The sequence below is a fragment of the Falco punctatus genome (assembly GCF_963210335.1).
Source record: "Falco punctatus genome assembly, chromosome: 4".
In the NCBI taxonomy this organism is placed as follows: Eukaryota; Metazoa; Chordata; class Aves; order Falconiformes; family Falconidae; genus Falco; species Falco punctatus.
Window position 1 is genome coordinate 28,473,320 of NC_137583.1, and position 17,350 is coordinate 28,490,669.

The following is a 17,350-nucleotide window of genomic DNA, read 5'->3' on the forward strand; positions in this document are numbered from 1 at the left end:
AGGTGTGGGCCAAGTCATCCGGGCACGGAAGATGAAAAAAAATCCAACAAAACATTGGGCAAAATGCTTCACTGTCCTGCACACTAGATGCTCGTCTGGCAGCACTTGCCTTGCGTCTGGGCTCTAGCAGAGCCCCAAATACTTGTGTAAGGGCAGCCTCTGCCTTTCTCTAATCTTGGGAGGTTGTTTTATTTGGTTGTATTACTGGTTTAGAGGAGCTGGGTGGATCCCGACTGCTCCCCATTCCCCCATGCAGCCTGTGTCTCTCCTGGTGCTTGGCCATCCCCATCATGTCCCAGACAGAGACTGGAAAGGTCCTTCCCCATCCCATGCAGCGCTCTGGAGAAATCATTATTTCACAGATACTTTTTCCATGGGTTTTGTTGGCCGGGAGAGTGGGTTTGCACTGTGCAGCCTGATTCCCTGTGGCTGGAGCGCATCGCCCTTCCCCTTCACTCTTGGGGAGCTGCTAGTAAGGGTTCCCTACACTCACTCTCAAAATTAATTAACACAGCTCATTCTGGGTTACTTGAAATCACCTGCCTTCAGCTTCCAGCTCGTCGGACATAAATCATGAGCTCCTAGCCTTGAGGAGAAACTGTTCAGATTTTGTGTTGGAAATTGCTAGCAAATACAGCCCATATTCTGTGTCATTTTTGTTTTTATTGAAGAGGTGAGGATGTGGCTCATGGAACATTGACAGACCCGGCTGCCTTGGCGTACATTAAGCAGGGGCTTGTTTTCATTGCAGCCAGCTAATGAGATCGTACTTTGACAAATCACATAAGCACTATTAGAGAAATGAAATTTATTATCAAGCTGTTTATCATGAGTAGATTCAAGGTAAAGGCTCGTGTGGAGGTAATCTCAAGGGATGGCTTTGAGGTAAAGCGTACCTAGTCCTTATGAAACCCTTATCTGTTTACCTGCTGGCTTGTTTTGTTTCCCCAACTCACGACTGTTAGCTGAGGTGATCTGTGCCATTTCAGTCCAATTACTTTGACTGAGGATGGATCCAGCAGGGTTTATCTTTTAGGCTAAGCTCGTACATGATAGAGGCAGGCTGGGGTTTTTTAATAGGCATCTTTCTGATTCTGAAGAAGTGGAGTCACTTTACTCTTCTCCCTGTGTCAAAGTGCTCAGACTGGACCCTATTGACCCCCTCAACGCAGCATTTTGTTGGGAAAGAGTCACTAGAAGAGGCACTCCAGCTTGTGTTTTGTCCTCTTAACTCGCTTGTTTGGGCGATGGGCATTGCGAGCAGCGAGGGCTTGTCACACTGGCTCGTCTCAGTGCTGCAGCTCCACAGCCAGCCCCTTGGTTTTCGAGAGGAGCTCACCCTGCTTTCTGCTTGTAGATAGTTCTCTTCTTCAACCCCTTGGATATTCTCATTTTTTTTGCAGCCCTTTGTGCTTTCCAAGCCTCCGATTCCACTGTGAGAGCCTGCAAATGTGTTTTTTCCCTCTGTGAAACCGTCACCTGGGTGTGCAGCCCCATCATTCCAGCTGGCTGTTCCACACCGCGCTGTCGTTGCATAGCCAGTCTACACACCGCCTTGTCTCTCCGAAACCCCGCTGCTGTTGCTTTTGGCTGGAATAAACAACAGCCCCCCCATCCAGAGCTCGTCAGAGGCAATGGAAAAGTCTTCCTTGCGTCACATTGATGCCTTACTTTCCAAACTGAAAGCCCTTGGCAGACACGGATGAGCTAAGCTATCCTGCTTGGCTGTGGCTTGCTGACAGCTGTTATTGCCATCGTACCAGTGGGGGAATGGGAAAGGGGAAAAACTAACTGGTGTAGCCTCCTGGGGGGAGACCTTTTGTGGCTGAGCTGGCCTGTCCCCATCTCTTGGGGCACATGTCAGGTCTGTGCCCGTCACACTGGGTTGCCCGGAGCCTCCAGGCTCTGACAGGAGTCCCTGCCTTGCTCTGCTTCCATGTGCACGGGCACAGAATGTCACCCGTTGTCCCCAGTGCCCGTTGCTCATCAGCAGTCCATCTCTGGGTGCATCTTTTCTTGGTGCATTACCATAAAAAGACCTTTACAAGACTTTTTGTGGGCAAAGCCTCCAGCCTGCGTTGCCTTACAGCTCGCATGAAGCCATTAAGATGGTGCCTGTCTCTTCTAATATCGCTTCAGTGATTTAATTGCACGAACTGGAAGCTGCTGCTCCAGTACTTAGTGGGGGAACTTCACAGGGCTTTAATCATTTGCTAAAAAGCTTTCGGGCTCCATTACCATCTCGTGGCTCTCTCTAATTGAGTGCCTGTGAGTCGAGAAGCCTTCAGAGAAATAACTCGGGCTCTGGATTGGGTAGTCCGGAGCCACCGTGGCTTTTCCCAGTGCAGGCGGGAAGCAATTAAACAAAGTGGAGCCCATTAGGGTGCTGGCAGGAGCTGGCAGCCTGCCACTGGGTCCCCCAGGGAGCTGTGCTGGCAGGAGGGACAGAAGGCAATCTCATGGTCACCCCGAGTGCCGGCTTCTCCTCCTGCCTCTGGCAAGTGTCCAGCTGGGGATGGGTCAGCCTGCTTTCCTCAGGCAGCTCGGCAACACCAGCTTTCCATGCTTGCCCTGTGGCACCTGCTGCCAGCCAGGTCTGGAGCTGGTGCCCACCTCAGCTGCGCCCTTCAGATGGATTCTGTGCTGGGAAGGACAGGGATGAGCAGCAGGGGACCCTGAGCAGCGCTGCGGCAGAACGGAGGGGCTGCGGCAAGCAGGGCTGGGTGGGATGGGGACTTCAGGGAGGCTGGGTGATAGCTCGGATGGGCACAGGGGAGGGCGATGCTCCTGCCCTGCCAAAGGGAGGGCAAATGACGGCACATGGGATTAAGGCTGCTGGATGCTCAGCTGGCCCCGGTGGTGGAGCGCAGCTGAGAACTGGTGGCTCATAGCGTATAAGGGATGGTGGATGGAGGATGCACAAGGGACTGGCTCGCCAAGGGCTGGAGGAGGAAAGACACCCGTTGTCTGCTTCATGCAGGGAGCCACAGCCAATGCACGTGTACCGACCGCCAACGGGCTTCACGGTGGGTGCAGGGGAGTCACAGCAGCCCAACGCCCGTCTGCCAAGGCCTGGCCATGGGCTACGCCTGGGGCGTTTAGGGCACCTTCCCAGGGCCCTGCGCCCACTTGGGGCTGGCCCGGAGCTCAGCAGCGGCGCGGGGAAGGCAGTTCTGCTGGTGGGCACTTGGTATCGCCACCACTGCTGCACCGGGAACGTGACTGCGGGGAGGTGACGGCTAATTGCTGCAGCGAGTCAAGGACTGTTTAAGCAGCTAATTAATTCCTCCTAATCAGCCCTTGATCTGTTGAAAACTGCATGGCATTATCTCCTCTGCTGCAACACCTTGATAATTCCTGTCTGAATGGCCTTCACGGAGAACATATTTAAATAAACTCAATAGAGATTTCAGACAGATAGCAACTATAATTACCAGCTTGTACAAATTAAACCGTGGTTTGTTCTGTTCTTTTTCTCCTGCCTTCGCTGCCCAGAGCTCCTGCTAATCATGTTCTTGCTGCCAGTGGCACGCTGGTCCCCCGGGTGTTTTCTGCACATGCCTTCGGAAAGCCCGTGCCGGTGTCCCATGCCGGAGCAGGTGCTCAGCAGGCTGGTATTTTGGATGAGGCTGCACATGGGCACATGCCAGCCTCGGCTGGTGGTGTTCCTGTGCCGGCAAACTGCCCGAGCTGCCCCCCAATACCCCTCGGGGCTGCCGGGCACAGTCCTCCCCAGGACCAGCCCTGCGGTTTCCCCTCCTCTCTCTCCTGAGGTTTGCAGTCTCCTAGAGAAGGAGAATTTTTCTCACCTAGGAGCGGCACAAGCACTCGGGACATTTGCCTTGAGTGGCTGCAAGAGCCCAGGCTGGAGCTTTCAGCCTGGCCACGGTGTTCAACCAGCACCATCAGCGCTTCCCTACCGGCACGTGGGCAATAAACCATCTGCACTAAGCGCTGCCAACTGCAGAGGGGCTCGAGCGGGGTTTGTTAGGAGGGATAAGGTCAGGCCACACTCATTTCCTCTGCGGTCACTTGGGACAGCCAGAAAGGCTGGCTCCTCTGGCATTCAGCAAAGGTCAGCCAGCCCCAGTGCTCGCAGGCGGGCGGTGGATGTGCATTTATATTGCAGCCTGCTCTGCTGTTGCGCGCTGTGTTGGCTCTGCTTCCCTGCTCGCTCCTGGCAGCACCGCAGTCAGACTTTGGGTGCTCAGGTGTAACTTCTTCCTGCCTGTCTTTTAGACAAATGTAACAGCTGCAAGCAGGGTCACTTTCCAGCATCCAAGAAGCGACAGAGGGCAGAGAACGTTGTTATGCTTTAATGAAGGATTCCAGGGAAACAGAAAGGAAAAATGTATTTTTCATAATGGGAACAGGTTGGTGCCTCTGGTCTCCATACGTGAAATAATGGTAATGTCAGGTTTCCCACCCTTTCCTTGGGTTACAAGCTAGCCAGGGCACGCCTGCCCCGATGGGAGATGCTCCCATCCAGAGTCAGGGTTCCTCCTGCCCCAGCACCCACAGGAGGACGTGTCCCCACGGCTCGTCTAGGAGAGGTCAGACAGAAGGAGAAAGTTAAAAAATTTGCTCAGGTTGGTTTTGTCTGAAGGGTTTTTTTGAGTCAGGGCTGAACCGTCCGTGTATCCAGGGCTCACCCTATGCACATGCATCCCCTTGGGACCGGGGTTCAGATGTGCCCTGGGGAGCTGTTTATTCTTCCTCTGAGATTTTTGTGGAATTTCTGACTTTTGGATCCCTTGGCAGGCTGCTTCCTAGACGCCACGTGATGGGGCAAAATCCTTCATGCTGGCAAATACTGCAAGACAGGTACAGTGAAGGTAGCGTATCCTATTCACTGTCATCTTTTCTCCAGCCCAGAGTTGGGCACTGAACATTTTTATGCCAACAGTTTGGCCAGGGCAAGAAGCATCCCTAAAAGTGGGCAGAGCATCTCCCCGGGGGGGGGGGGGGGGGGGGGGGGGGGGCAAAGGGTCCAGGAATTCCTGGAATGCAGGAGCACAGCCCCTCCACCCTGCTCCCTGGAGAGCTGGGAGCAGCCACTGGCCTCAGCCCTCGAGTGCCTCAGTTGCTCTTGGGTTGAAGGGAGCTGCTGATCCATCCCAGCTCCCAGGCATGCCGCAAGGATAAATTCACCAGTGGCCACACCGCCATCAGATGCTGTGGCGATGGGGCAGCGAGGGCATAGAGCGGCTGGATAGCACTGAGCTGCAAAACGTCGCTTAGACCTGAGCCTTTGGGCTGTGTGAGTTTGTTCCCCATCTCTGGGTGAGCCAGATGTAGACCTGGACTCGGGCGAAACAGCACAAAGTCCCTGCTTCAGAGCTGGGGTTGAGCAAGTTAAAACGTAGCGTGTTCAACAGCCAGCTTCCCTGGACGGCAGACAAAAATAATCAATTTCCTTGAAACAAATACTAAATATTAATGAGAGGTGATGGTCTGCCATACACACAGAGCTGTAAAGAGTGTTTCCTGTTGATCAGCTGCAGAGACAGGTTCGTGAGATGAAATTGCTTTTCAAATGGTTATTTGTGGCCCTTCTCGAGGTGGCTCGGGAAGGTTTGCCTGCCCGAAAAAAGAGAAGAAAATCGGAGCGTTTCCATTTTGCATCAGGGCAGCCACTGGGGATGCGTGCTGGTGCTTTCATTTTTGTTTACGCACTTGCCTGAGCGGTTGGGGAGATGGCTGGGTTCAGTTACGTAGAAATCAGCCCTGAATTTACGTCGGGAAGAGGATATTCCCTGGGAATATCAGCCAGCTGCGCCTGCCCCCGACGAGTGCCGAACGGCCTGCCAAAGGCAGAACATGGGACCCAGGAGCACTCCCCGGCTTTGCAGCCACATCCGCTCGTTGATTTATTTCAATAACGAGCATTGGGGGAAACATTAAAAAAATTACTTACAGCCCTCACCAAGTATCCTAAAGTGAAAGCAGAGGGCTGGGAGCTTTAGAAAAGGAACCTTGAATTTTTCTATTGCTTTGACCCTTGGGTAAGTCAGGAAACTTTGTATTAACTTGGTTTCCAAACCTGGAGGTCAGAAGAAAGAGAAAAATGCTCCTTTCCGTCCCTCACCGGGGTGCACAGCCATGGTGGGGGGCTTTTCCCTCCCCTATGTTGTGCTCTCCTGCAGGCAGCACAGTGCGGAAGGCTGGGAGAGCGGACGGCACACTGGGATGGAGGCAGCCCTCCTGGGAGGCTGCCAGTCACAGCCCTGCTGGGCCCCACACACGGCCACGGAGGATGCTGAAAGCATTTTGCATCCATCATGCAGTAAATAATAACACGTCGAATCATGATTTTGTAAAACCCTGAAGCCAGCTGCGTAGCCATGGGTCAGACAAGAGCTAATATTAGTTAGAAATGACTAAAATTAGAAAATTAGAACCGAGCCAGAACTAATTAGTCATTCAAGGAATAGAACCAGAACCGGAACAAATTGTTACTGAAATATCGCTGCAAGGCTTGGCAGGCACCGGTGCTTCCAGCCCCGTGCCGGCTCCCGCTCCACTTTGCTCGGGATGGCTCTCGCAGGGGCTCGGAAAGGAGCCGAGGGTCCCATTGGAAGGCTGTGACAGCTAAATAAAAGTTGGTGTCTGAGTCCCAGCTGGGGAGTTAGCAGCAGCACAATGCCGCAGGAGCTGTGCTGTGCTGGGGGCGATCCAGCTGCTGCCCCGAAGGGCTTAGGGACGGCCCCTTGCTGCCCAGATGTGCCTTTCCAAAGGCGAGGGCAGCGACGAGGCTGCCTGCAGCAATGGGCTCTCCCTCTGATCCCGGCAGTGCTGCCTTCTCTTTCAGCTTCAGCTCTGCTGCCGGCTGAGATGCTTTGCAAAGCTCTCTTAAGTGAGCCAGGAGCTGCCATCCATGCAAACCCCGCCAGAATAATTTCCAGGGAATTAGGAAGTTGGTACAGATAACTGGCGTGTGGCTGCATTTTTTCCTCTGTGACTCAGTCACCTGTATGGTCACTTCTTTTTACTTTCCAAAGGTGGTAACTCACCCCATATTTCTTTTTCCACTCTCTCAGCACTCAAACAGCAGCTCCCATTTTAGCAGTAGTGTGACGCACAGTGTTTTAAATTCAATTTAGAATACAAACTATTTATACCAGCCAGAAAAAGGCAGTGAAGCAGCTCTCTCTGTCATGAGTGGATTTGTAATTTCAGAGCAATCATTGCATAACTAATTGAATCAGCTCTCAGCATGTGAAATCAGTGCCCTGCTTATTGGAGGTTTTCATCGTTCTCCCCTCCTGAAGCCAACAGTCCCCCGCCACCAGCAGTACTTTGTGCTTCTGCATCAGCCTGGGAAGAAAGCGGGACCTGCAAAGCTGCCTTTTCCGCTCAAATAGAGCCAATAAATTACCAAATACATTCAGAGTGGATGAATAGCTGGGTTGCAGGTGCCTCCTAAAAGCTGCCCAGGCTCCATGTGAGGGAGTGAAGTGCATTTGAAGCTAATGAAGTGCCAGCCGTGTCTGAGAAGCAAATTGGTGCCGAGATGTTCTGCTGACTCCCACCTCCCGCTTCATTGCCCAGGTGTGCTCGGCTTGGCTCGAATTCAGGGTCTGATCCCAACCCCAGGCTTGGTGCCTGAAAGTGGAGCCTAAAAGAGGCAATAAGTACAGCGACAGCTTTCCAAGAGGTACAGGAAAGGTAGAAGACAGAGCAGCTGTAAGGATTTTCACCAGCTTGGGAGCGAGGGCCCTGGATTTGGTGACTTGGGTGGATCCATTCCTGCAGATTTTGGGAGCAGCCGCAGCCACCTGCGTGCAGTAGCCTCCCAGGGTGAGAGGGCACCTCCTCAGCTGTGAGGCGTTTTGGGCAGGGGCCCATCAGCTTCTGCAGAACATGGAGCTTCACGTTGCAACCAGAAAAGAAATAAATGTGCTGTAAAGGATGCTAATGCCTCCCCAGAGATGCTGCCTGCGTACGTGTGAGTCCTGGGCTGTCACTGATGTGCTGTATGGGTTGCACTGAGACGGCCGTGCAGGGATGGGCGAGGAGTGCAGATGAGCCCTTAATGGCCACAATTCTGAGTGCTAATGAAGGCCAGCTGGTTCAGCCTGCACAAGTGGAAGCAGTTCTCTAGGCAAAGCTGGCAGCTCTTGTTTAGGGGGAGTGCTTGTAGACTTTTCTGGATGTGTACAGGGAGGAGTTGTTCCTGCCAGGTGTGATCCTTAAGTCTGGCTGTAGGAGATGATAGAGCCCAGGGATGAGAGCTGGGTGTTTCTGTTGTCCATCCCCTACTCAGGGATCTGGTTTCTTTCCAGGAGAGCAACACTCGGCTCCATGGCAGGGGCCTCTTGGCTTTGGTGGCCTGGGGACAGCCTTAGCAACGCTCTCAGCCTTGTTAGACACATGTTGTCCAAGCCACATGTTCCCCAAAACCTGATGGGTAGGATGTTTTGGGGGTTTTGTTTTGGTTTGGTTTTTGTGTGGTTTTTTTTATCGTGGTCCTGTGCCTCAGTGCTGCCAGCTGGCCTGGTGCACTAGGGCATATGCAATGCAAGCATCAGCAGGGGATGGGTAGGAGAAGGAGGTTTCGTCCCCAGGCTTGGTTTAAGCCATGTCCCGCCAGTGGCCTTTGCTTGCTTTTTGCACAAAGCCACAGAGACGGTGTCTGCCTTTGCATCGGGCCGAGGCTGTGGGACTCCCGCTGCTGGGGCAGGCAGTGCCCAGGCTCCTCCAACCACCCACTTTGTTTTCTGTTGTCTCTTCAGGTTGCCAGATGGGAGCACAAAACGCGAGCGCTCAGCCGAGTCTTCGGCTCTCCACACGCTGCCTGCTACTGCCTGGGCGCTGTTATCCTGATGCTTAATTGTGTGCGGAGCCATTGGTAAGGCGCTAACTCTACTGCTATGTATCGAGGCATAGAAATGCCCCTACGGGGGTGGGGGGTGGGGGGTGGGGGTGGGCGGGGGATATTTGCTCTGCAGTGCTGGATCCAGCCCCAGCATATTGCTTTTACGTGGTGGGATACCTTCAGCCAGCAGCAGATTGATTGCAGGGTTTGTGATAAAGATGAGGGATGCAGCAGTGTGGCAAAAACCATCAGTATCAACCGCTGTTGAGTGTTGCAGGTTTCCTTGCTCCGCTCTCTGGGGACAGTTTCCCATGCCCTGTGAGCAGCCCAGGTGACAGGAGGGCTGTTTGCACAGGATGGATCATATGTAACAGCAGAATTTTTTAAATTTTCTTATAAAAACCATAAACAAAGTTAAACCTGTTTGTAAGAAGCTGCAGTTTCCCACATAGAAGAGTGGGATTATCTGTGCACTTAGCAAGCAGTCTCTTTAAACTCTTATCCGCAATCTCTTTAAATACTACCTGTGCTAGCTAATAGTATTGTATGACTGATACACCATACACCATGGGAATACGTCCTTTGACGTTCTGAGTGCAGCAGAGAGGTTTACTGCAGAAGATTTCCTCAATGCCAGCAATTTATCTGCGATCTGGTAGGCTTTATCTTCAATGCTGTTAGGAGAGACAGACTCTCTTACTAAATTCCCAAATTCAATTATGCCAGGGTCAGAGCTAATGGGTTGTTTAGTACTCTGGGTAATTTCCCAGGTGCAGAGATCTCAGGTTGGAATTTGCACATGTATTTAAGAGCTTTGCCTTCCTGGAAGTGACACCAAGACCTGCCCTTGCCCTTCTGCGTTTGTCCCAGCTACTGCTTATTGCAGAAACTGTAAGAAAGCTTGCAATGAATGGGGCCGTAATTGAATGCAGGCAGTACAGAGGATGTGTGTGTGTGTTCTGCTGATGTCTTAGCGACATAGCAGGCTTGGATTTCACTGGGGAATGTCTCGGCAGTCTCTTGCACAAATGACACAGTCACTTGTTGTCTGGGAAGCAGTGCAAAGCTTTGTGCCTGCCTTTAATTAAAACCACAGCTGATGGAGGGGCAGTCTCTGTTCCCAGTGGTCCTGCTGGTTGCTGGGTCAGTGAGGCTTGCTGGGTCAGAGCGAGGCACTGGTGGGGAACTGCTGGGAGAGCCAAAGGGGCTTCGTCTTTCCCAGCACCACATCACGCCTTCCCCCTGCAGACCTCCCGGTGCCCTGCCAGGGCTAGCATCGCTGGCTCTGCTGGCTCTGCTCTGTGTCATGAGTTTGTGGGTGCTGTGAGGCTCATTGGGGGTGGCTCTGCCTGAGCAGCCCATGAACTGTGCCTTGAAGGAAACAGCAGGATCAACCCAGGAGGCTGGAAAAGCCCCATTTGGACCTTGGTTTTGGAGGAGAGGCTCTAGCAGATGGGGCAGCTCACCACCAACCGAAGACAGATGAGATACTAGCCCACCCTGGTGGGCCAAGGCCGTTTCAGATGATTGCAGTGTGCTGTTTATTTTGCCCAGGTGTTTCAACATGGTTTGGTTATTCCCTTGCTCTCCTGGGCACTGACGTTGGCCCGAGTGACGGCTAGCAGGCTTTGGGCTGTTCAGGCAAGGCAAGCCCTTAACTGTGGGAGTGACGGGATGGTTTTGGGGCGGTCATCAGAGCAGCAACTGCTGGAGTTGCCCTGAAACACAACTGGGAGACTCACTGCCTCCATCCCCACCCCAGTGAGCCCTCCAGGGCTGTCCAAAGCTTATTGCTCAAGCCTGGAGAGGTTGGGCTGTTTGGGAGGGATTCATCCTGCCCCTTGCCCTTGCATGAAGGTACCAGCCAGGTCCAGCCGAGGGTTTAGCTGCCCAGAGAGGGTTCATGGTTTGTACGACACAGGCACTGTCTTCTCAGTGGCCAGTGATGCCAGGAGGGATGTCTCACCTGCTCTTGCTATTTTACTTTTCCCTTTATTTTGACTCACTGGTACTCGAGTGCACTGATGAAAGCAGGTTTTCTGCTCCTCAGCCCTGCAGAGGCAACCTACCTGGCAAAGCATAAGCTGTGCCTCGTGCTTCAGCTGTGCGCGGCGGTCAGGATCGCTTGCACAGAGCGTGCAGGCTGCTGATAGCAAGCAAGAAGAGGCAGCCCCGGGGGCTCCCTCCACCCCTAGTGCTGTAATCCAGCCTTTAAAAATCCTCTCTTTGTGCTTTGGGGACTTTTTATGTGACTGGGGGATGCCAGGGAGTGATTGAGGAGCCTACAGGATGACTCTTTTTGTTTTTAAAACTGCTTCCTTTTTGCAGCTGAATTTTTGAAAGGCTTCATGCTGGGGGCAGAGGAGGGGAGGGTAGAGCGGACAGAAACTTTGCGAGTGGGTTGGCATCGCGGCTGAAAGCACCCGGGAGCTGGGCTGTATGGCTGCTTCATCACCCACCCCACACAGGGTGACGTGGTGTAGGCCACTGTGCCATCGTCCTGTCCCCAGTTCAGTGCTGTGATGCTCTCATGCAAGGGTTGCTCCAAAGGGATACGTTGGGTGTAAGGAGAATCTTGTGCTCAATTAAGCAATTAGGTGCTTCCCAGCTCTGCGCTTCATTATCAGTTTTGGCTTGCTTCTGAGAAGCAATCCAGAATGACCTGTGACCAGGGGGGACCTGCTTAGTCAACTGCACAAGACAAGCATCCTTAATTGCTTTGGTGCAATGGTTATTTTCATTATAGCCGTGTGCATCCTGCAAGAAGAAGGGAAGTTCCATCACTGAGGCTCTTATCTGTGAAAACAATGCCTGAACTTTTGAACTACCCACACTGTGTGCACTACCCCAGCGGTTTATGACTGTTATCGGTGTGACGTGGGACGTGACAACCTTCGCTGTCCTCCAGACATAGAGCCAGTGCCTCTCTTTCCTGCCTTACGGTGTTGTTGATATTTTTCCCTGCATTAGCTCTGTGCAGGAAACTGCCACTGGCACTGCCTGCACACCCTCCCGTGCTCCCTTTGCACACCCTGGCAAACTCCCCATCTCGGGGCAGGTGTGTGCAGGTGTCTTTGTGTGCAGGGAGCTGATGAACTTCCCACCTTAAGGGTCCTTGGGGTGTTTGCCTGAGCTGTAAAGGCAACACCCACGTGCACACCCTGAAGGGGGGGGGGGGGGCTTGCAGATGTGAGGGTCCTGGGGTGCCCAGGGCCATGGTGCCTCCTGTGGGAATGACCCCCTGAGCGAGGGCAGCGCCTTTGGCAATGTGCTCGGTGGGTACCACGCTGCTGGCTGGCATGGAGTCCTTCATCGATGCCACCCGCTGGGTGTTGCCTCCTGCATGGATGGGCTTCTTGCTTGGCACTGGGATTTCAAGAAAATGCCTCCACCCTGGGTTGGGATTTTGCACAGGGAATGGGTTGTTTGATATTGCCTGGTAGAGCCTCTCGGCTTTATGCTCAATACTATTTAATTTTATGAGTTAGTACCATGAACCAGCACAGTGTAAACAGTATCGATCAGAGAACTGCATGGCCTCTTGTGCAGAAGTGACCAAGTTTGATGCTGGGAATCGAGTGTGGCCCAAAGAGGCTGATGTCCCCTCTGAGCCGCACTGCCAGCAATCTCCGATGGCTGTGCGGGGAAAGCCCCAGGCAGCTAGTAGCACCTCCTGCTCCTGTCGGCCTGGCTGCTGGGCATCTGGATGAGGAAACAGGGCAGCTGAGAAGCGAGGCGGGGGGAGAAGCTGCCATAGCCCCCAGCTGACCTAAATAACACGCACACCGGCACTGGCAGAAAAGCAGAGTCATTATTGGCAAAAGAAGCTGTGAAGATGATGACCAGGGTAACAATTGCCGCTGGTATCGGCAGGACAATTTTAGTGTTGTTGGAGTTGCTTTTTTCAAATGAACGAGATCTTTTGTTGCAGTGTGTACTGCCTGGGCACCACTGGATGGTTTTACCCCCGTTGCCTCCTTTTGCTGAGAGGAACAAAACCTCGGGTGTGGGGGATGGACCGACGTCCTGTGTGGCGAGTGCGGCACCTTGCAGCGGTGGCTGCTGCCTCGGAAGCCCTGGATGTAGGCATCGCTGCTGCTTCCTCACTGCCTGCCGGCCCCTGGCCCAGTTCTGCCCCAATTGCATTTGCCAGCCCCAGTTTCCAGGCTGGTTTTTGGGATCAGGCAAAGGGAGCGCTGCTGGGAGCAGCCCAGCAGCGACCCAGTTTGCTGGATGAGGTGTCCACACTCCTCTGCAGAAAAGGGCTGACAAAATGTGCTTGCTGTGGGCCACCGAGAGGCCCAGAAACCTAAAAGCTCAGCTTGTCTCTTAGCACGGTGTTCTCAGGTTTGCTTTGTGCAACATGCGGCCATTGGGATGTATTTGGGGCTGTGGGTTTGATTAAGTTTTCCGGTGTTTCAGTTGCCATAGTCTGGGGGGATAAATCGGTGTTTGTTGGTGCAAACCTGCCTGCGTGTCCTCTGTGTCCCAGCGGGAGGACCTGCAGCCAGGTTCCCTTGCTCCCATGTTCTTCCTGCAAGCCCACCGGCATGACGTCTCTGCCCCTGTGCTTCAGTACCATTTTGAGTGGTTTTCCAGTTTTTGTGGTTTATTATGCGGTAATCTAAAAGAGGGGAGGTTCAGACTAGATGTAAGGATGAATTTTTTTATGGTGAGCATGGTAAAACACTGGAACAGCTTGCCAGGAGCGGTGGTAGATGCCCCATCCCTGGAAATATTAGAGTCCAGCTTGGATGGGGCTCTGAGCAACCTGGGCTGGTAGAAGGTGTCCCTGCCCATGGCAGGGGGGTTGCACTAGGTGACCTGTGAAGGTCCCAACCATCCCAAACCAGTCTGTGATTCCCACAAAGGAGCGATGTGCACGTAGAAGTGGCTGAGTGAGCCAGTGTGCCCTGTTTTGGGAAGGGTGGGCAGAACAGTGCCTGCTGCCTTGGCTTCCCTCCTGCAGAACCCTGCGGCACGCCGTGGCCATTGTGCAGCCCAACTGCAGCTGCCACAGCTGCTCCCACCCTGCCAGGAATTGGCCAAATCTGCCAGTTTGGCCAGAGTGGAGCTGATGGATTTGGGATTTTCCCTGGTGGGGTGGAGAATGGGTACCTCCGGTGTCATGCTTCGTGCTGACAAGCATGGGGAGATGTCAGGGGAAGCCCCATTTCCCCAGTTGCTGTTTGCCAAAGCTGGGGGCACCTTCCAGACCCCCCTCCTGCCCCCCCAGTGCCAGACATCCTCGTGCCAGCAGCCAGGTATGTGATTAAAGTAGGTCACCCACCCCTCCCCTGTGTTGGTAAGAGGGATGCTCCTCACCATGGCAATCGCTCCACTCGGCACATAAAGAATTTCCAGGTACTGGGAAAAAGCGTGGTTTTAATTGGTGTCCTCTCGGGTGCCGAGCTGGGCCGCTGCCTTGTCATGCAGCCAGAAATAAATGCTGTAACAAACGTGACTCAGAGGCACATGGTGAAAGGGACTGGTTTCATGACAGATTGGCTGCATGACTAGCTCCCCTAGCAAGGGAGATGGCCAACACCTTGTCCTCCCCCTGCCAGGGAGGGTGAAATGCGGTGCGGTGAGGCTCCCTCGCCACCAAGGAGCAGTCGTGGATGCCAGAATAATTGACGACTCCGTGCTGCTTGTCATGGCCCAGCATCATAAATGCTTAAAAGGTTTATTTACCAATTCTGAAAACTCCTGCACGCATCATGTTTAATGCAAATAGAGAGTGTGTTTAGGAAGATATAAAACATTACTAGAGGGAAAGGCAGTCCATTATCTCCATGCAAACACCTCCCTCTCTAGCTGTAAGCCAAACAGCAGGGGACCGAGCAAGACATGCTGATGAGGATAACTAATGCAGGTCTATCCAACCATGAAAAGGAAGGATGGGATCATCTGGAGCAGGGGAGACTGCTTTGCCAAAACAAACCGCATCACGTGCTGACTGCAAAACCTTCAAGGCTGGTCTGCAGTCAACCAGTTCATGCTCTTGAAGCCACCTTTGTCCTTCTTATGCTCTGAGGCCAAGCCGGGTCACTAGCATAGGATGGAGGAGCCTCAAGGATGTAAGAGCCTGAATTCAGTTCATCTAGAGCAAGAAGCAGCCTCTGAGTGCTTTGCTGTAGCTGTACCTCTCTCTGCTTGGCCGTCTCTTTACTGGGGGCTGGAATCCAGGCAGCTGGGGCCAGCTTAGTGCTGCTCTCCCAGACCTGCCTCCCCAGGGATCAGCAGCAGCGTTTTTTGATCACTGTGAGATCCCTTCCCAGTGCTGGTGCCCTGTAGAGAAGTCCTGGCCGGACGCACAGTCAAACCCCCAGTGCTGTGAAAAGGCATTAGCATCTTCCTCTGTGGGAGAAGAGAGCTCCAGAGCATCCCCAGGGACTTCACGTTGTACTTTGAGAGCACGGCCAGGCCAGGGTGGCTCAGGGGGACAGGCACATCCCCGCAGGGGGACTGCTTTCCTCCCAAACCCAGGCAGTGCTGGTAGCAGGGGTGTGTATTTGGGCTTTCTCATAGGGGAGACTTGTGTAATTTAAAAATAAATACCAGGGAAGTGATGCAAAGGGTTGTGCAGCTGCTGCTGCTTCACGTTGCATCCAGATTTGTGTGTCCCCATCAGTAAGGATTTGAAGCTAAACCAGTGTGAGCCTGGTGAGCGAGGGGAGGTGTGCTGGGTGCTGGAGGAGGGCCAGCCCTGGGGACGTGTGCATTTACATCGCCTGGGGCCACGCTGTCATTCCTCTGCCTGTGCTCAGCTCCCTGGAAAAGAGAATTTCCCTGTGATTTCCAGCGTGGGGAGTGTAAATCACCAAGATGCTGTGTTTTTGCTCACTCCCAAGCACATCACATTTGTTCTCTGTTTTGTTTCCTTGCTCCAGTCCAAAGTGAAGATTAAATGGATTGCTCCGGGGTCCTAAAAACTTCTGACAATAGAAAACCTAGTGGGAACGAGCTCAAAAAAAAAAAAAAATTATCCAGGTCCCTAAACTATGGGGTTTAAATATCATCCTGGACTTTGCTTGGTGCATGTAACTTCCTGTCTGGTCTTTGAGCCTTCGAAAGGAGCATCTCCAGCCGCTTGTCTGTCAGCCAGGCAGGCAGGGCTGTCCCTCTCAGCTTTCATTTGGGCCACAGAGAAAATCCAGGGATTTCCAGGGCTTGGGGAGGCTGGACATCATGGGGAAAAAAACTTATCCCGAGCCTTGCAAGTAACGTCACGGCAGCCCTTTCCAGCCGAGGCGCCTGGGAGTGCGGGCAGGAGCAGCTCTCCTGGCCCAGCCCTGGCAGGCAGCGGTGGCCGGAGGCGTGGGAGAGCTGCGATTCCACTTGAATTTCAGCCTCCAGGGTGCTCATTAAAAAAAGTCTCAAAGTTTCCTGCCTCATGTGTCAGCAGCATGTGGAGAAACACTGTGCACAGCTCTGCGGGTCTGTTATCTCCTCTCATTATTATTAATGGGCAATCACGGTGTTGTCTCCTTTGTAGTCATCCATTTGTGTCGGAGCTATGTGAGGTGCTGGGCCTGTCAAGCCCTGCTCTGGGCAAAGTTCAGGGGGCTGAAGGGAAGGGTCACAATTATTCCACTCACAAACGAGTTATTTGGAAGGTCAGACCTGCAATGCCTGAACAAGCCGGGAGCTGAGAAGCTGTGTTCACACTTGAAAATGCGCGTCTCTAGTATTTTCCTTTCGCCGTCCCAGTCCTCCCCCTCACTGTCAGGCTTCAGCCGTGAATCACTCCTGGGCACGTGGCTAACACATGAACACTGCAAAATATTTTGATGGAGAGGAACGGGGGTGGGAGCACGAGGTAACCCAGCCGATCGATCGTTCCCAACCCTTCAAGCCCTGTGCTGAGGCATGGCAGCCTCCAGCGTTTGCAAGGGTGGCTTTCCCAGAGCTCCCAGTCACGATGAAATCTGGGGTTAGTGAGCAAGGCAAAGCTTTTGATATTGCTCGGTGAGGCTGGTATTTCCAGAAGTGAGCAAGGCTTGCAAGTAGAAAGAGCTGCCCCAGCAAGCCCTGGCTGCTCACGGGGCTGCGGCTCCTTGCTTCTCTCCTTGGGAGGCTGAGTAGGTCTAGAGGAAAAAAGGGACCTGGGGAAGGGTCCTTCTCAGCAGCATCCTCTCCCAAAGCTCCGTATCTCCCAGGGAGAGGTAGGTGATGTTAGTAATGAGTCGCCGCTTTTAACAGCCCTTGTTGTCTCTCTGACAGCTTTACAGAAGCCATGAAGAGCCAGCCGAAGCTGGAGGGCTTGGACTGCCGCTGGGGCTATTACTCAGGCTTGGCCATCTTGGCTGTAGGGACCCTGTTCGTCATCTCCAGCTTCTTAGCACTGGGATTCACTGGGACGTTCCTAGGTAAGCACCAAAAATTCAACAGCTTAAGCAGAATGTGCATTTAATTCTTGCAGGGGTCTTTTGCTAGGGCAGAGTCCTGTAAGAATTTCCTTGTCCCTGTCCTTGGGGCTGTTAGATTTTCTCTTGGCTTTATGATACCAAAGCACGATCTCACCATGTC

The 17,350-nt window shown here is 53.2% G+C and overlaps 1 protein-coding gene across 3 annotated transcripts in view; it reads left to right on the plus strand.

Moving 5' to 3' along the window:
* The window catches only part of PEMT (phosphatidylethanolamine N-methyltransferase), a 43,676-nt gene that overhangs the window by 14,805 nt on the left and 11,521 nt on the right, over positions 1 to 17,350 (plus strand). For all 3 annotated transcript variants that reach the window (XM_080386580.1, XM_080386579.1, XM_080386581.1), the window contains exons 3-4: positions 8,736 to 8,851; positions 17,045 to 17,190. In XM_080386580.1, the coding sequence (XP_080242706.1) occupies positions 8,736 to 8,851; positions 17,045 to 17,190 (262 nt within the window). The remainder of the gene's footprint in view (positions 1 to 8,735; positions 8,852 to 17,044; positions 17,191 to 17,350) is intronic.